The sequence below is a fragment of the Populus trichocarpa genome, chromosome 10 (genome assembly GCF_000002775.5).
Source record: "Populus trichocarpa isolate Nisqually-1 chromosome 10, P.trichocarpa_v4.1, whole genome shotgun sequence".
Lineage (NCBI taxonomy): Eukaryota > Viridiplantae > Streptophyta > Magnoliopsida > Malpighiales > Salicaceae > Populus > Populus trichocarpa.
This window is the reverse complement of record NC_037294.2, coordinates 12,789,349-12,808,327: the sequence shown is the minus strand read 5'-3', so window position 1 is coordinate 12,808,327 and position 18,979 is coordinate 12,789,349. Positions and strand designations below refer to the sequence as shown.

At 33.1% G+C, this 18,979-nt stretch overlaps 2 protein-coding genes across 4 annotated transcripts; one reads left to right on the top strand and one right to left on the bottom strand.

The window, feature by feature from the left end:
• Nucleotides 1-844: 844 nt before the first annotated feature.
• LOC7462675 (ankyrin repeat-containing protein At2g01680) lies at nucleotides 845-3,959 on the top strand. Its single transcript, XM_002315821.4, has 3 exons — nucleotides 845-1,366; nucleotides 2,164-2,573; nucleotides 2,828-3,959. The coding sequence occupies exons 1-3, from the start codon at nucleotides 1,063-1,065 to the stop codon at nucleotides 3,701-3,703; spliced, it is 1,590 nt and encodes a 529-aa protein (XP_002315857.3). The 5' UTR covers nucleotides 845-1,062; the 3' UTR covers nucleotides 3,704-3,959.
• A 2,223-nt stretch (nucleotides 3,960-6,182) lies between these two features.
• LOC7462674 (protein VAC14 homolog) lies at nucleotides 6,183-17,494 on the bottom strand. Of its 3 annotated transcripts, none has more exons than XM_006378375.3 (20): nucleotides 16,983-17,493; nucleotides 16,784-16,897; nucleotides 16,564-16,629; nucleotides 15,036-15,125; nucleotides 14,822-14,941; nucleotides 14,680-14,708; nucleotides 14,425-14,567; nucleotides 14,240-14,334; nucleotides 13,123-13,209; nucleotides 12,824-12,931; nucleotides 12,655-12,746; nucleotides 12,381-12,462; nucleotides 11,663-11,728; nucleotides 10,570-10,685; nucleotides 10,310-10,430; nucleotides 9,955-10,116; nucleotides 9,695-9,823; nucleotides 9,304-9,372; nucleotides 8,130-8,432; nucleotides 6,183-6,526 (listed from the first exon to the last, which is right to left on the bottom strand). In XM_006378375.3, the coding sequence occupies exons 1-20, from the start codon at nucleotides 17,064-17,066 to the stop codon at nucleotides 6,425-6,427; spliced, it is 2,178 nt and encodes a 725-aa protein (XP_006378437.1). In that variant the 5' UTR covers nucleotides 17,067-17,493; the 3' UTR covers nucleotides 6,183-6,424. The 3 variants fall into 3 exon arrangements, with proteins under 3 accessions (XP_006378437.1, XP_024466533.1, XP_024466534.1); XM_024610765.2 differs by lacking the exon at nucleotides 6,183-6,526 and adding an exon at nucleotides 7,722-7,912 and having other exon boundaries at nucleotides 16,983-17,494; XM_024610766.2 differs by lacking the exon at nucleotides 6,183-6,526 and adding an exon at nucleotides 7,885-8,032 and having other exon boundaries at nucleotides 16,983-17,494.
• Between the last annotated feature and the right edge of the window lie 1,485 nt (nucleotides 17,495-18,979).

Below are 18,979 nucleotides of genomic sequence, written 5' to 3'. Positions count from 1 at the left end.
GTAGACTTTAATTAATTAAGTTTTACCCTCTTCACATTTGTAAGTAAGCTTTTTATTTTTTATTTTGTTTGTTGTTTTTATCAAGAGCAAACTACCATTTATTACTTAGAAACTAAATGAACAAGAGTTTCTCTACTTTTGCTCTATATAAAAACATCCATTAACTTAGCAAATAAAGGATAATTTAGTATTTTTATAAATACACATTAATTATTGACAAGTTGATTAGAGACAAGCTTGACTTACGACTTTTCTTATAGTTAAATGACTTAATTAGTCTTATAAGTAAAAAAAAATATTGCCTTTTATCAAGTGCCTTTTAAATATCTTTATTTTTCAAACACAATTAAATTACGAAAGTGTTTTAGGAAGCAACAAAAATAAAGCTTCATTCCAAAGGGTTTTTTCATTTTGATCTTTCACATATATAAATATTAATAAATAAAAAATGGTAGATTAAAATATGGAAATGTCCTACCATTAATATTTTATATTCAATTTAATCCTTATTTTTTTAATTGTTATTTTTTTATTTTTTTTTAATTGATTTTTTTCTTTAATTTCATCTTTAATTATTAGATTTCATTTAAGTTTTATATCAAATCTTGTTTCAACCCCATCACTCATCACTTAATTTCAATTTTTTTATGTCGAATTCAACCCTTATTCTTTGTACTAGCTAGTGTTTATTTTCTTTGTACTAAGTTATATTTGTTTTAAGACTAAAAGGACTAAGTCATTGAATATTTAGAATACAAGGACTAAAAAATAATTCCCTCAATTATTTCCAAACAAACAAAGTCAGAAATGCATGACCCTACTCAGAAGAAGGTCACCCTCCACCACTAAAAACTATCATTGGCACCTTGTCCTCTCTCGCTCCCTCTCTCTCTCTCTCTCTCTAAGAAAAGAAACCTCAAAAAGATAACTTTTTAGAAAGAGAATTGAATGACAGCTTCACACTCGTTGCTTCATCGCTGCTTGTATTTTCCCCTCTCTGTTGAATAAACAAACCCATATGTTATGTATATCAATTGAGTTAATATTGATATTGTTGTTGTTATGATGATGATGGAGCCATCAAAGTCATCACTACGCTTCATAGCCCACCAGGCATTCTTCTCAGCCGTCCGATCGGGCGACCTTGATTCTTTGAGACAGATAGTGGGGGATCAGCCATCCGATGTTTCCGATCTAATGTCCTTGCAGACTGATGCAGGAGAGACTGCTTTGTATATAGCCGCTGATAATAATTTGGAAGAGATTTTTAGTTATTTGATAAAGCGGTGTGATCTTGAAACTGTTAAGATCAGGTCGAAGTCTGACTTGGATGCTTTCCATCTTGCTGCTAAGAAGGGTCACTTGGGTATGTTTTCTTTTACTTGCTCTAGTTGCATGCTTAATTACTGCCATCTTGTCTGTGATATGCTCACAAATTACGTTGGCTGCAATATTGTTTTGTTCTAGATTTTGATTTGTAAAGTTTTTGCCTTTGTTTAAATGGCTTTTTTTTTTCTTTTGAATTCTCTCTGATGTCCACTGTATATGTGTGATTGGAGGTCTGTGCTTCAATTTCAAACAGCTTAGTGATATTTATTTTTTAAAACGCATGACAATCGTGTTGTTTCTATGAAATGAAAGGTCTAGGTTATAGTTTGTTTCCTTGATTAGACACGTGTGAGGGAGGAGGGGCTTCAGAATATAAATTCATTTAGATACCGCTTGATTTTGCGCTTTAAAAGTAATTTTAAAAAATTTTGAATTTTTAAAATTTTTTTGTTCCATTTTAGTGTTTTCATCTTGTTTAAAATAAAATATTATTGTGATATCTTTCAAAACAAAAATCATTTTAAAAACAACTGTTATCACAATATAGCTCTTACTTGATAAACATGGTCAGTCAAAGTAGCAATTCAACTTTATTTACTTTTTTTAAGTTATATAGATCACTGCCGATTGAAATTGGTCATAGTCAAATAGCACATTTGCTTCGCATAATCGTTGAGGCTTGGGAGATTTTGTTCATGAAGGTTGAGCTTCGTCATGTAGGATAGCTACGTTGAATGTTTACCCTTAGGAATGTGCCTCGCAGCCAGTGTTTTGTAATCTTATAAGTTGATGGCAGGTTGCTTAACTCTTTATGGTATTGAATACTGGTTTTAGGCATTGTGAAGGAACTTTTGGCCATGTGGCCTGAGCTTTGCAAGTTATGCGACTCCTCCAATACTAGCCCCCTTTATTCAGCTGCTGTTAAAAATCACTTGGATGTGGTGAATGCCATATTGGATGCTGATGTCAGTTCAATGAGGATAGTGCGTAAAAATGGGAAAACTGCTTTGCACACGGCTGCGAGGTATGGTCTTCTTGATATAGTGAAAGTTCTTATAGCCCGTGATTCTGGAATTGTCTGCATCAAAGATAAGAAAGGCCAAACTGCACTTCACATGGCTGTAAAGGGTCAGAGTACTTCTGTCGTTGAGGAGATATTACTTGCTGATCACTCAATACTAAATGAGCGTGACAAGAAGGGTAACACGGCAGTGCATATAGCCACAAGGAAATCTCGTCCCCAGGTACTTTATCTGTCGATTGCTAGTTGAAGAGAATGCGTCATTCTTGTTTTTCTTGTCTCATCTCCATTAATTCTCACCTCAAATGTATTATTTAATGACCAAATCTGATGTGTTGATTCATGGGGTGGATTATGAGCTTACTAGTTTCTCCCTGGATCTTCTTTGGCAGCATTGGTACTACTGTTCAAGGAGTTTTCTCCTGTCATTTCTCTTTCCAGCCACGTCATACTTATACTGTGTTCTCTATTTTGCAGATAATATTCCTTTTGCTGAGCTATACATCTATTAATGTCAACATCATCAATAATGAGCGTGAAACTGCGATGGATTTGGCTGATAAACTCCAATATGGAGAATCTGCTTTGGAAATCAAGGAAGCTCTCATAGAGGCTGGTGCCAAGCATGCTAGGCATGTTGGTCAAATGGATGAAGCAATGGAACTTAAGAGGACAGTTAGTGATATCAAGCATGAGGTGCATTCACAACTTATACAAAATGAAAAAACCAACCGAAGAGTTTCTGGCATTGCAAAGGAACTAAGGAAACTCCATAGAGAAGCTGTCCAGAATACAACCAACTCTGTCACTGTTGTTGCTGTTCTTTTTGCCTCGATTGCTTTCTTGGCTATCTTCAACTTGCCTGGGCAATATATACAGGATGGAGCTGAAACAGGGAAAGCTAATATAGCTGACAGTGTTGGTTTCCAAGTTTTCTGCCTCTTAAATGCAACATCTCTCTTTATATCTTTAGCTGTTGTCGTGGTTCAGATCACTTTGGTGGCCTGGGACACCCAGGCTCAGAAACAGGTAGTCTCTGTAGTTAACAAGCTGATGTGGGCTGCATGTGCTTGCACTTGTGGTGCATTTCTATCTATAGCATTTGTGGTTGTGGGAAAGAAAAGTTCGTGGATGGCTATAACCATAACCTTAACAGGAGCACCGATTCTTGTCGGGACACTCGCAAGCATGTGCTACTTTGTTTTCCGACAGCATTTTGGATTTTTCCGGGACTCCCAGAGGCGCATAAAAAGGGCAAGTGGAAGCAAGTCGTTTTCCTGGTCAGTGCACTCAACAAATATATCAGATCCTGATGAGTACAACTCTGATCTGGAGAAGATCTATGCTTTATAAATTGTGTATTGAAAAATACGCATGTAAAAAGGGATGCTTTAACTACATGTTGTCTCTTTGGTGTCGTCTGCACTAGTGTTTTTTATCCCTCTTTTCCCAGCCAATATGCAGAGTAACAGTACTTGATGGTTGGTTATAGGATTTGGATTTTAAGGGTTCGCAAGGAAGTTTTGACTGGTCTTCCCCAGTTTTGTAATATGAAAGTAGATTTTTGTAAATTCAGGTGAATTATGATAGTCCATTGCAGTTGCCTTCAGTTAGCAGCTTCTTAAGTTGATCGAGTAGTTTTTGACCCCATGGTAGAAATTGGTTGACAATCACTAAAAGATTTCTTGGTCGATTGGTCTGGTTGCAGTCATTACTAGAAGTTCAGTGGTTGATTTATGTAGACGGAGCTCTACTCCATCTTGAATCGGAGGATATTGAATCAAATCAAATTCAATCCAGGAATGAGTTTGCTCACAAGCTCAGTCAAAGCCGCTGAGCTTTGACCTGATCAGAACATATCATCATCTGATGAGGCCCAACATGACACCTTCAACAGCTCGTTATGATCCGTTTTCACCTAATTAGATATTAGAAATAGAATCTGATTAGTAGAGGTGTTGACAAAATCAAGGCAAAGAATCTAATATCCCGTTTAATCCCCTACACACAGGATCAGCTTTAGGGTTTGATGACACATCCCAAATTGCCAAGCTGCTTAAGCTAGCGTTTGATTAAATTTTGGAATAAATTTTTGTATTTTTTAAAAAATAAAAGATATAGGGAGGATTAATTTTCAGATACAATATTTGTTATTTTTTTTATTTTTAAGACATTTTCCTAAAAAAAACTGTTTATTCTAAAATTATCAAATAAAAATATATAAAAATAAAAATAGTTATTATTATATTTTCAAATTCTAACTCAAGAATCAATTAGGAGCAAGGCCCAGATCACGGGTCGAGTTGACTCTGATTGACCCGAGCCAATATAAGAATAAAAATAATTATTATTATAATTTTAAAATCCAACTTAGGTTAAAGCTTGGGTCATAGGTCTACTTGACCATTGATCAGGTTAAATTAAGGATAAAAGTGGTTATTATTATAATTTTAAAACTGAACTCGGGGATCAATCAAGCACGAGACCCGAGTCACTTATCAAAAGAGTCAACCAGGATTGACTCAAGTCAACATTAAAATAAAAATGTTATTATTATAATTTTAAAACTTGACTCAAAGGTCGACCCGAAGCAAATCTTGAGTCATAGGTTAAGAGGGTCAATTCAGATTGACTCGAGTTAACATAAAAATAAAAATGGTTATTATCATAATTTTAAAACAAGACATGGGAGTCGACCCAGGGTAAGGCTCAAGTCACGGATCGAAAAGGTCAACTTGAATTAACCCAGGTCAAAGTATGGATGAAAATGATTATTATCATATTTTTAAAACCTGACACAGGGACACGATTAAGGCAAGGCCTGGTCACAGGTCGAGAGGGCAAAACAAGGTTAACCCAAGTCAATGTATGGATATAAAGTAATTATCATAATTTTAAAAACTGACTCAGGAATCAACATGAGAAAAGGCTTGAGTCACAAGTTAGGAAGTTGAACTCAAGATGATCCAAAATAAAATTAAGAAAATCTTGTTTTGACCAAAAAAATTAATGAGCGAGTTTTTTACTCGGTTTTTTAATTTGATCGGGTTAAGCTAGTCATTAAAAAAAAAAAAAAAAAAAAATATAAAAAAATAAATAACAAAAAAAAAAAAAAAAAAAAAAACTTAGACCGATCCAGACCCTAAATCAGTTAGGTTCCGTGTCAACCCACCTAGTTAACCTGGGTTTAATAACTATAATTACTATAATATTATTAATTTTAACACACAATATATTATAATATAAAATAAATAATTTTTAATTTTTAAAAACATATAAATTCGATAATAATACATATTAAAAATAAAATAGATCTTTTTATATTTTATATTATCTTACCTATCATAATCAAATATAATACACAGATAATCACACGTTTTTTATACACCATTATCAAATACAATTTTATCTTCATTTTTTTTTCTATCTTGCATCCATTAATTTTATCTTTGTTATTTGGAGACAATAACCAAATACTTTGTAAAAAATTCCTATACAAAGCTTTCGAAGTAGCAACATGAGCCAAGCTTGTTAACTACTACAACTACAATATTAAATAACTTCTAGTCTACTACAACTACAATATTATAAAGGTCGAGAGTCATTAAAGAGAGATGTAAGCATTTAAATAAACTACAATTGGATGAAATGTTTATTTATTTTAATAACACCACAATAGAACAAGGAACGTAGAGTAATCAATTGAATAAATAATAGCATAAGCATACACTTGGCAAACATTGATGTGATGTATACATGAATTAGCCGATTCTTTATTATTTTATAAGTGGCCATAATAACTATCATGTGGACTAAACAAAAACAAACTGCATTCTCTAAAATATTTTGCATTGGGCCGTGGTTTTCAATATAAAAAAATAACAGAACCACATGGATATACACCGTTTCCAAAGAAAAAAGAATGGCTCAGGATAACCCAAGCTTATCTCAAATCAAAACCATCTTTTTTTTTTCTTTTTTCTTTTACCATCCCAGCATCCATAAAATACAGACAAACTACGCTATACAATTTTACAATTTATACCCGAACCTCCTCTCCAGTGCATAATATGATCAGAGTTGTAATTGCCCCGGGCCTTTCCTAGATGATCTTGAAAGAGCCCCACTATTATCCAAAGGAGGTTGGTGCTGGGATTCCTCTAATCTTTGTACATCCTGCAAGAATAATAGCACACGGTAATTCCGAGCACAACACCGGCAAGCGTGGAACTGTTGCAAGTAAAAAGCAGACTACATAATAAAACATGTTTTAAGGATTAAAATGAACACTAATTTATTGCCCATGCTTTCATTGAATCATTGGAAACTTTTTGACATCGTCGTCATAAAAACTCCATAAACAACTCAAACTTGAAAAATCTCAACCCAATTAGTTGAAATTAAATCATGTGAAAATTTACTCAACATAACCTTGTCAAACTACATTGGTCAAAAGAAAAAAATAGACTAAATTCCCCCTAATCAACCCACCAAATTCGCAACCCGGACTCCATTGAGTTAAATTTTTTATTTTATTATATAATAAAAAAATATATAAAAATCAATTCACACTCAATTCAACTCTAACATTAAAAAACAAAATTGAAGGGGAAAAAATATCAAAAAACTTTTTTTTAAAAAAAAAAGCCCAAAAAAATCAAAAGGCCTCTAAAAAACAATCTTGAACTTGATACCAAAAAACTCAGGACATCGTGCTTGCTTTTGATAAGGGTATGATGAATTCTTTTTTTGGAAAAAAACAATAACAAATAACAGGTCATTTATTGCATCAAAGCAAATATTGCATTTACAGTCTCGAACCCTCAACCTAAACATTACACACATGCATAACCATGGAACTATGACATGAAATTGTTAACCAAATGATTAACAGAATATATCAAGATGGTTCACTGTTCATATAACCAGTTAAGCCAACCCCACATTTTTTTAGTTGTATTTATAATAAAATCACTAATACACAAATTTATTCACTCCACAACTTTACAAAGTGACCGAATTAACCTTTTACATTTCTTAAACTAGAAACTTTTGTAACATTAAATGTACATAATAATTTAACTTAACACAAGACAAAATTACATTAAAAAATCATATGCAAAATTTGATATTGTTTATCATTTCCTTGGATTTTAATTTTCTATATGAAAGGATATTACATCCCAAAATGGATGGTTAAATTATCATTTATTATTGTTTATGTTTTCTTATAAATTATTATTTATATTTTCATGGATATATTTTTATATTTTATATTTTGTATTATTGATATATTCTGTAAAATAGAATTTTTATTTTTTATTGGGAATATTATTTACATTAAAAAATTATGCTCAATTTATGATGTGTAAAATATAATGAAATTCGATTGTAAATTTTTAAATAAGGAAAACTCTAAAACAAGGTTAATTTTGTCACTATGATTCTATAGAGTGGGAATAACAATGGACGGAGTGAGAAATGGAAATAATGCCACCCATTTCTCCCCCCTAACAAGAACTACCTACTCCAACCTTACATGTGCCACTTGAGCTGAACCTCCTACAAAAAAAGGAACTTCATGATTTGCCCACAAATTACTCTACAAGACAATTACTGATGAAAGTTCCCTCAATGTGCTCAAGTCTAGTCTAGCCATTCTTGCTCCTCACCCTAATTCACCTAAAAAATATACTCCAATCATAAACCATTATGCCAAAAGCAGTATTGATTAAACTTCATAACAACAACAATAATGAGATAAAGATGTTCAACAAACCTTTGATGATGATGTGGAGATTTTGCGAGACTTGGCCTGCGCTTTTGCAAGCACCCGATGTTGTTTTTGCTTTTGCTCAAACTGATGCAGCCTTGTAGTGAAATTAATTCCATTATGCGAATCAGAAGTCCCTACATCCTGGTTTACATCACCATCCTCGGAAATTTGTGATCCACTTGGAATGTGATGTAGGATCTGAGAGTATGTGTTCCCTGAAAATGTTCGCTCAACTTGATCGTCACTGAAGGAATATGAAGGTACAGTTTTTAAACGAGTTCGCAGTATCTTAAAAGCTGCGCTTTGCTGCATTCACAGAGCCAATGAAAAAGAAATATTAGAAACTTTAGAGAAACGGCAGTAACCAATAACTATAGATGCACTAGTTGCATCCCATGAAGTCAGGAAGCACTTATGTCCCAATCAATTTTTAACTGAGCTCTTTATTTCTTTAGCAGTATCTAGATCGAACTTGTATTTTTAATGCTAGGGGAACCAGCACCATCACCACTGAAAGTTGGTAAAGCATTTAATCTTTTATTGTTTTGTCAGCACCACTCCTTAATTTGTAGCATTAATTACAAGATTAAGCCTCTCCTTTACGTTTAAAGACACAAGGAAAAATAAACATGTATCCTTTATACCACCTTCCACCATCCATTAAAGGCAACCAAACCCCTTTTACAAGTCCTTCAAAGAACAACCAAACCTGGAGCATTCAGAAAATATTAGTTGTCCACATCCTTAAATGCCACATTCCCCTTAGCATAATTATGAGACCTGACCGAGGGTTCGACCCAGCTCACAGCCCTGGTCATGGGAGGGAACCCAAACTCACATTGTTTTGAGGGGAAAAAAAAATACTGAAGGTGGGGTTTCCACCCTGGCCTGACCAGGCCAAGCCAGGTCTCATAAATGTTCCCCTTAGTATTCATGTCCCAGAAAGTTAAAAGGCACCATAATCATATTTAATCTTAAGCCAATCTGTGTGTCAGAAAAATGAAAATATCACCAGTTTTCAGGATGAGAAAAAGGATTCATCAAAAAGTATACGAGTAACATTTTTCATAATCATATACATGCATTCATGCATGCAAACCAATAGAAATACATGCGTGTGTGAACTGCAGCCTTTGCACATAACAATTGTAGAAATTCAGTGGTTCATCAGGTGCACCTGGGGGAGCAGCATCAGAAGACCATTTAAAGCTTTTAACAACCATGTATATCTTCCAGGTTCAAGAAGCTGCAAGAACCACAAAACAGCAGAAACACTCAGCATGACAAGAAACGCTAGGCAAATGACCTTGCATCTTGCAAGGGACATGCATCACTTGCCAGATCAAATTACATAAAAACAAGACAACAATCAGAAGACTTGATCAGTGAAAAAATTCATATGCAGACAAAGATACCAATGGACTAACCAAATAATAACAATCTACAAGTGACCAAAAGAAATCAAAGGACATGTAAACACGTCAAAACCTTCTATTGGCGGCTAATAAAGGAATAAAATATAGGCAAAATAGAAAGGTGGAGGCTAACTATGAGTTTAACTAGTGCACCTGCAATCTAAGGTAAGCAAAGATGGGAGTTTCCAGCAAACGAATCAATTTATCCAGCTGTAACAAGAACCTGACATTAATATCTTCCTCTACCAGCGACTGAATCACAGTACTGGCATGCTGGTAAGTCTGTGAAGAAAAGACAAAAGATGATCACAACTGCAGTAAAATCCTAAAAATTGAAAAGGATGAATGCATGAAAATATGTAGCTTGAAAATTCACAGAAAGGGACAGTCATGACAAGGTCCTAGATACTTACCTGTGCTAATAAACAAAGGCTTATAATTGCCTCGGGTGAATGGCACCACGAAGCATACAAAGAAACAAATAAATCTTTCCCAGCAGAATTCACCAGAGATTGTTTTAAAAGATATCGAAGCTCAGCTAATTCAGAGGATGTGAGTAAAATCAAATTCAAAGCCTGGGAAACAAACAGGAAAAAATGTAAATAAGTGAAATGAACAACAGATGTGAAAAGGTATCAATTTTATTTTATTTTTGCCTTTGTTATTAGGCAGGAGAGCTCATGAAGATGCTTCATTTTGTTTAATATTTTTTTAAAATAACCCTCAAAAAGTATTGTTTCGTTTGGGCCCTCAAGCATATGAGCAAACCTGAACCATGATAGATGCAAAATCCAGGTCAGCTTCTCCCTCTAATATTGTAGAAAGTTCACGATAGACCCTTTCAGCATCTAAAAGAACACAGAGTCGCCGGATTATCAAAGTACCGCGCCTAACAAAACAAAATAATGATTTGCATAAGAAATAAGACACATGATTAAAGCTACACAAACTGCCACTGGTGAACCAACTAAACTAAAATAACTTCTAAAAAAAGTAACATAAGCAGCAAGAAGAGAGCAAAAACTCACTTCTCCAGAAGAGAGTGATTGATGCGGAAATTATGCACCAAGAAAACAAGAAGTTGGTGAAAGTGTTGCAGATCTTTCGCTATGCATGCATGAACCTCAAGAACAAGGAGTACCACCTGGAGACATAATCAGAATTGCAAAAAATTAAATATATGAAAACTCAGCACGGGATAATTTTTTGATCTGTATATTTATGCCACAATAACTTAATAGGTAGACCATAACGAGAGGGGGGGGGGGGTTAAAAGCAAATGAGAGTACAGAGAACAGAAAGAAGACAGAAAAGAGATTCAAACGACTGGAAGATAAAAGATAAATTTCAACCATGGAGTTTATACTCTTCTAAGGAACTGGACCAACTTCAAAGACAGGCCTGATGTGTTGTATAATCCACAGTGATAAAAATAATAATCTAGTGGTTTAGTGGGATTTCACTTTTCGCATCCTTGGATTCATTTTTGATACCAATCTCCCTTGTGACTTGGAAATAGTGTAAAACACAATTAAAGAAATGGGGCTCAGAAAAAGATCTCCAAGTATTAGGTCTTTAAGATTTTCTGCAGGGTAATTTGTTTTCCCAGTTAAAGTACTATCGTTTTGCCTATTGCACCCTTTCCATAAGCAGGTAAATTTCTAAACAAAATAGCAAAGCAAGTAGTAGATGATAGTCATGGACAATAGTAAAGTGAAATGAACTTGAATAAAAAAGGACACAAATGGAACCAATTCAGTCCAGCTGATTCAGCAAAGTAAAAGAAAATAGTATTAGGCTTCCAATTGACCATGTAATAATTAGGCTTATAGTAGTTCTGAATTAAACAATTGAGAAAAAATTTACTCTGCATGCAAACAAATTGAAAGCAAAATGGATATTAAACACAAGCATATGGAAGCCAATCTCATGGGCACAACCTTTAATGATGTAACGAAGGAACCATCATTCCAGATGCATAGATATGTGCAGTGTGATCTATTAATTCCAGCATTAAAAATACTGAATGGAAGAATTACAATTATAAAATCAATCAAGTAAAAAAAAAACAAGACAAAACTTTTAAGAGAAGAAAATGTGCAATCAAATGTAAATGATTACCTCATCAGATGGATCTGACAGTGCTTCGAGAAGGGTATCAAATATTTTATTTAAAAAAGACAAGACCTGTTTCACATCAACAAAATTTAAAACTTAGTCATATCCAATCTAAAAAAAATAAAAATAAAATGAAAGCCCAAAGAAGTGTCTACAAATCCATTGGAAGGACAGAGCTAGATACAGTTTTCAGTCCCTTCCTTCCATGCCACGTAATCATACCCACACTTCTGGTCTGTGTTAAGAATACAAATGCCTGCACCGCTAACTCTATCTCTAAGGCAACCTCCAGACAGCTTGAACTGCATTCTAGACCTTTGACCACATGTCAATAAGTCTTACTGATTATTTCATATACAGTGACCACTGCATTATCAAATTATGCTAGCTGCTTCCATTACTGACTGTTACCACAGCAGGTGCTGTTCTACACATCTAATGTTTCTTTTTCCATCTCACATCACATTGAAAATTCACAATGCATTGTATTCACATCCTTGCCAGGGCAAAGCCCATCATAAATACTACGTTAAATATAGTATTTGTAGGGAAATGTACTCTTGGAAATATACCATTCTCAATCCCCATGGAAAAAGAATGCCAGAAGTTGCCCACAAATGGGTGGCACCCTTGGAGACAAGAAACCAAATTTACAATTGCAGCTCAGGGCATAAACAAATTAACCAGACATGTATAAGACTTGTCAATTATGCCTGATTACCTCAGAGCGATGTCTGTTCAAAAGTGTTGATATCCAGTGCAATGCTTCAATTCGAGTAGCCTCCCACTCAGTCGATAATTGCCTGAACAGCCAAAAGAATCAACAGTCACCACAGATCATTTTAAATGATCTTCACATCAGAGATAACACCATCACTAAGTTGCAGGCGTTGTCGGCACTTTAATTGCAGCTCTTCATAAGATGCACTACTAAACAGCAAATTGCTAGCATTTTTATTTTTTTTTTTTTTTTTTGGCAGGTTACAAAGCTATACCTCTTTGCAATGAAGAGAATTGCTCTAACATCAAATCCTGCAGTAGGATCAGCCCTGATTGCACGAAGCTCTTCATTGGTTTCACGAGCAACCTTAAAACCAAAAGACGTCTCAGCATGGTATGCATAGCACAGGTTTTTCTCCTTTCAGAGAGTTTAAACCAGCTTACCACTCTAATTTTCTCTTCTTTGTCAGATATGCAAGGCAAAATGGCTCCCAAAATATCAGCATAATAGGGAACAAGTTGGTCACCACCAAGTTTCACAAACTCATTTATCTGCACAGTTAATGCAGGAAAACTATTATATAACTCCAATGAAGCAATAATTTGTCAAAAACTACAAGGTCACACCAAATAATATATTGTAACTGATACAAAATTATAAGATACACTTGTAAGAATATAAACCTGTATATACACACGTCCACAAATATAACCATGTAAATTGAAAATGTGAATCTGCTTACCCATGTGATAGCTGTTAAGCGAGTAAATTCATCTGGAGAAGCTGCCCTCTGAACCAGTATTTCAGCCATGCGACCATAATCTACAGACTTCAACAGTAGCACTGTTCGAGTCAGAAAATTGCAAATGAACAAGAGATTTTGTTTTTGTATCATAATACTTGACGTCAACCATATTATATCAAATACAGAAAATAAATAAATCCAAAAAAATGCATTTATATTTATTGCTAGAATGATGCTTTTCTAAGGCAAGTGACCTGGAATTAGAAACTACAATGGGTCCGTTTGTTTCCCGAAAAGTGGTTTCCGGGAAACCACTTTCCAAACTTTCCTGTGTTTGTTTACCATTAGGAAAGTTGGTCAACGGAAAACACTTTCCAGTCAAAGGAAAATTTGGCTTGGTTTCCAGGAAAGTGTTTTCCCTTTTATTTTGGACGGAAAACACTTTCCGGAAGTTGTGAAAAATTTAGAAATATTATATTATTTGCTGATTATATCAAATTTGATCCTCAAACTTTTGATTGCTATATATATTTTGTTTTGAATATTTGTTTTTCAATTTCATCCCTTAGAATTTAATTTTTATATTAACTTTGGTCCTTATTTTTATTTTGCTTTTCCCTTATCATTTTTTAATTGAAATTTTTTATCTATCAAATTTGATCCTCATTCTTTTGATTGTTACTTATTTTATTTGAAATAATTTATGAAATGTTAATTATTATTATTTTAATTTCTTCATCTTTTAATTTTTTTATTTTTTAGATTTGATCTCTATTATTTTGATTATTATTTATTTTATTTGAGATAATTTATGAAATTATATTTTTTTCAATTTCATTCTCATTCAACTTTTTAATTTGTAAGATTTGTCCCTCATTATTTTAATAAACTTGAAAAAAATAAAATATTAATAAGTTATTTTCCAGCTCATTTTCCATGACATAACCAAACACTAGAAAGTGTTTTCTAATTTATTTTCTATTACACTACCAAACATCGGAAAATAATTCACTTTCCCGGAATTCACTTTTCCAGAATTCACTTTCTAAAAGGAAACTACTTTCCAGCAAACAAACGGGGTCTAAATGAGAACAAAATGTAGCAGAAATCTTACTGGGGAGTTCTTAATCTCTTGAAGAAACTCTGAAAGGGCAGAATCAGCTTGCTGTCGTATTTCATGGCTAGAATCGCTCAACATATTGAACAAACCTGAGATTTATCGAAAGTTGGTGATTATAAACTAAGAAGCAACATACAAGTATAAATCAAAGGATCATGTCAGTTTTAAATATCAATTACCATCAAGAAAATCAGGAAGAAAACCCAGCATATCTATTTCTGGAACACTGTCCAAAACAGTGATCCATCCCACCAAAAACTGTCGGACGTAGGGATTTAGGACATTCATACGTTCTCTCAGCAACGGTATAAATTCTTCAATGCTAAAAAGTAAAAATAAATAAATAAACCATAAAACATAGGACTTTTTCATTATCAGAGCAGTTTATGAAGACTTCAGCTGATCCTTGAAGCACATATTCAAATGTAACATACCTGAATTGATCACTTGCAGTAACAATGTCCTGTTTCATTATAGTAAAATATGAGAATTGAAATTTTAAGAGGGTCCAACCTTTCACAACACATCACTTATTAAAAATCAATGAATACTTAGAGGCAAGGAGCACTTATTTACCTTTACAAGCCGATCCAAAAGATGAGCAGCACTCTGTACATTGGCATCCGAGTCTGCCGAAAGTTTACACAAGGCATCAAAAATTTTATTAAAGAAAATAATAAAATCTCCCCTAACCACCTGCATGTCAGTAGAAAACAGTATGTTAAACCCCAAACAAAACCACAAAATGGCATGAAATATAAATCGGGCAATCTGAAATTTCCATTCTCACCTTGGCAATGTTATATAGAGCTTCACAAGCATAATAACGAACTCTGCTATCTTGGTCACCAAAAGCACCAAGTACGGGTTTCACAATTTGCTGGCAAGGCACATCCAAAACAATAGTAAATATTATACAAATGAAAAAAGGGAGAAAAAAGACCATGCGTTGAAAAAATAAAATGTCTCATGATGCTTTTAAGCTGAATAAAATCATAACAAACTATAGCAGGCTGGTATGCCCTCCATCACTCTACTCTAATTCAAATAAATTTGGTTCTTAAACAATGCAGCATAATGATAGACTTGTTTTTCTCATTCTGGAAATGACTTAAGCACTATTCTGTCTCATAACAATTGCCTCAATAGAAAAATAGCATGAAAAAGTAGAAAGCTCTTCCCAGTAACTTTCAACCCCCCACCCCCCCATGAATCCTCCTGAATACAACAAGTTCTTTAAGTGAATTGGACCATCATGTTGACACAAAATCACAAACGTTTTGTTCCACATATTGCAAACCACTAGACAACATGCAAAAGGATGGTGTTACATTTTGATTTTAGTGATCCTTCTACACAAGCAATCACAAAAATTCTAGATCGAAGTATTTGCTAGGGGATACCACACTTTCATACCAGACCATGTTTAATTTGCAGCCTTTGCAAATCCAGTGTCATTTCTCAAAGTATCTGCAATGGAACTGCACTAGCAAATGTCCTCTTAGCCACAGCAACTTAATAAAATATTAATGTTCTTTCCTGGGAATGGGAATGGTATAAAAAGGTGGAGCTTGTTTGTCTTGCTTCTTGCATACTAGTAATTGAAGTGAGCCGGTACTCTCTATTTTATGAGAATAAACTTTTTAGTATTATTTTAAGAACTCTTACATGGTTTTACTTTATATCCATTGTTCCACTATTCAAACATTTATGGTTTAAAGCTTGTCATGGAATCGTACTTTCTTTATATTAATGCAGTCTATTTATTAGGAAATATCTATCTTCCTCCTTTTCCCACTGGAAATGTTTCCCTCTTCTATTCTTTTGTGAAATTAAACATACTAAACCCAAAATTTTTGGTCCAAAACGAATTTTGTAATCACGTATAAATTTCAACCAAATTACTTCTGACTGGTACATTCTTTATTTTAAGATTCCAAAATGAAGTAAAAACATAATACAGAATCTATACGAACAAAAAAAATGATAAAACATGATGAAATGATAAATTCATACAACAGCTAAACATCATTCGATACTGTACATCATACTTCCATCAATTATGTTCAATTAATCAAATATTTAACCCTCACTAAATGGCACGTAATCCCAATGGGAGTGACGAAACTCAGTTCAACGTGCATGAACTTAGATTCGACCCATGGTTTGTGACAAAAATTGAAATGTTTCTACACAATTATTCTGCAAAAATTTAAGACCCTTGCTGCCTATCTGTTAACAAAAATGAACACCGAAACTAGAGCCCAGCCCCAGAAAAGGTCCAAACAAGTAACGTAGATGAGTTTCAGACCACTGACCTCGAGATGTTGAGCTGCTTCTGTAGTCAACCCTACTGTTGCAGCTGCTAGTCCTATCAATCCTCCCTGCCAGAAAATAAATAAATAAATAAATAAAATGCCAAAATAATGATGCAGTTATTACCAGAAATAAAAATCAAATAATGATGCAATTAAATCAAAATACTGAAATTCAAAAATAATTCACGTTTCTTTTTTTTTTTTAGAAAAACAGACAAACCTTGCGGTGGTGCGCTTGGGGAGAGCAGATGAATTCCGTGGTCAACAAATTGATGACCGCCGATATCTTCTCGTGATCCCCGGCGGCTGCCAGCGACTTCACTATCCCCTCAATCTACATGCATAGAATATCATAAACCCTAGAAAGACAAAATCTTATTCGACAAACACATATTGGAAAGAGAGAGCGAGAGAGAGACCTCGAGAGCCGCGTTTTTTCGCTTCTCATAGAGCTTGTCAGAGAGATTACGCAATACGGCGGCAGGAATCACGGCGTCGGCCATCTCCTCACGAAACACCAGAAACCAAAAACTAAAAAGGAGAAGTGGGAGATTTCAATTCCCTGAAAAAGGAAATCAAAATCAAAAAGAAAAAGAAATAGAAATCCGTTTCCTCATCTTTTCCTGTTCAAATCTAAACATTAATTTGTTTTTATTAGATCAAAAGAAGTGGAAATTCAGATCTGAGAGCAAAATAGAAGAGAAACTTGATTTTCTTTTCCTTTCCTTTCCTTTCTCGCGGACTTGTTTTTGCTTTCTACTTTATCAGCTGAAGTAATAAATTTTCGTTTTCCACTTCTTTTCTGGCTTACTACTAAATTAATAATTTGCTTTTTAATTTTATTTTTTTAAGAAAGAAGAGAGTTTTATTTTTTCCCCTGAGTGCTTGATCAGCAGAGCGAGCAGTTTCTAGGAGATAGGGGGATTTATTTCGAAATGACCACCTACCCTCTTTCTTATTCGGATAATTATATGATTTGTTCATATTATTGCTATTAACTTTTTTTTTACAAACTTCAGTTATTTTCTACAAACAAGTTGTGAAACCTAAGCCTCGAAATATAATTACCCTTCATTCTATGCATTTAAAAGCGAATCTTGTGTTACGGGACACCGTTTCCAAAAAAAAAAAAAAATTATTTTGTTATATTTTTTATATATCAAAGTAAAAAATATATATATTTTTAAAAAAATATATTTGAAAAGAAATTTTTGTCGTATTTTAAAACACCCTCTTAGCCACCTACCACCTACTTTTCAAGGATCAAACTGAATACAGATGAAAATAATGAATAAAGTGGAAAACAAATCAGATATGTTGATTTAAAGTGTTTGAAAGGGTAACATGTTGTTATTTAAAATATATTAAAATAATTTTATTATTATTTAAACAAAATTAATATTAATAAATCAAAATAATTAAAAAAATTAAAAAATTTATAAAGCACTATTCAACTGTAATGACAAGCACCCTATTAAAGTGCAAACAAGAGGCTTTCTATTAGGGTAGTAGTTAAACTAAGAGATTATGTAGTGATAATTATTTTTTAAAGTATTTTTTATTTATAAATATATTAAAATAATATTTTTTTATTTTTTAAAATTTATTTTTTATACTAATATGTTAAAACGATATGAAAACACTATAAATAAAATAATTTGAAGTAAAAAAATATAAAAATTTTAAATTTTTTTAAAAAGTTTTTAAAATACAAAAACAATTGCACTCCAAACCGATAATTCGATAACTTTGTTAATTGAATTGAAGAAAATGATTATTTAGATAACCATAAGGTCAATTAAAAGGCCGAGGAAATAATGGTGCTTGTAATGTGCCAACCTCACCGAAGAAATGCATGTTTGGCGTGGCATGTGCTTCTATTTTAAATAGTTTTTTTTTTTCTTTCTAAACATTAAATTATTGATTTTTTAAGTAATTTTTTTATAGTTTTAATGTATTAATATTAAAAAATATTTTAATATATTTTTAATTAAAAAAATATTGTACATCACAATATTAAAGCAAAAAACAAATACATGACATTCTAGAATGACATATAAATAAAATATTTTTTTTAATTCATTAGAAGGAAAAGTTAAAAGCCTCTTCAAATTATTGGCATGAGTTTTAGTACTGGTTTGTTACTTGACTGATAAGGTAGAGTGGTTGCCCGGAGACCTTCTGTTTAAAGTTGAAGGATAGGTGGAATAGTGCTTCTCAGATAAGAAAAAAGCTAACGAAATTGAAAGTAACAGAAAACAGTTTTCGTTTTTCTTTTCTAGTTTTCTTTTTTTTTCAGTTTTTATTTTATAATAAAAATTAGAAATTCATTTGTTGAAAATAAAAAATAATTTTTCAAGAAAAAAAATATTAAGATTACAACTATTTTTTATAAAAATCAAGACAGTAATTTACA

Excerpts from the sequence above, each read along its gene's own strand:
- LOC7462675 (XM_002315821.4), top strand. The coding sequence starts at position 1,063 with ATGATGATGATGGAGCCATCAAAGTCATCACTACGCTTCATAGCCCAC. Across the intron at positions 1,367-2,163 it reads TGCTAAGAAGGGTCACTTGG|GCATTGTGAAGGAACTTTTG; the intron begins GTATGTTTTCTT and ends TACTGGTTTTAG. Across the intron at positions 2,574-2,827 it reads CAAGGAAATCTCGTCCCCAG|ATAATATTCCTTTTGCTGAG; the intron begins GTACTTTATCTG and ends TCTATTTTGCAG.
- LOC7462674 (XM_006378375.3), bottom strand. The coding sequence starts at position 17,066 with ATGGCCGACGCCGTGATTCCTGCCGCCGTATTGCGTAATCTCTCTGAC. Across the intron at positions 15,126-16,563 it reads AAGCAGCTCAACATCTCGAG|CAAATTGTGAAACCCGTACT; the intron begins GTCAGTGGTCTG and ends GTGCCTTGCCAG. Across the intron at positions 14,942-15,035 it reads CTCTATATAACATTGCCAAG|GTGGTTAGGGGAGATTTTAT; the intron begins GTGAGAATGGAA and ends ACTGACATGCAG.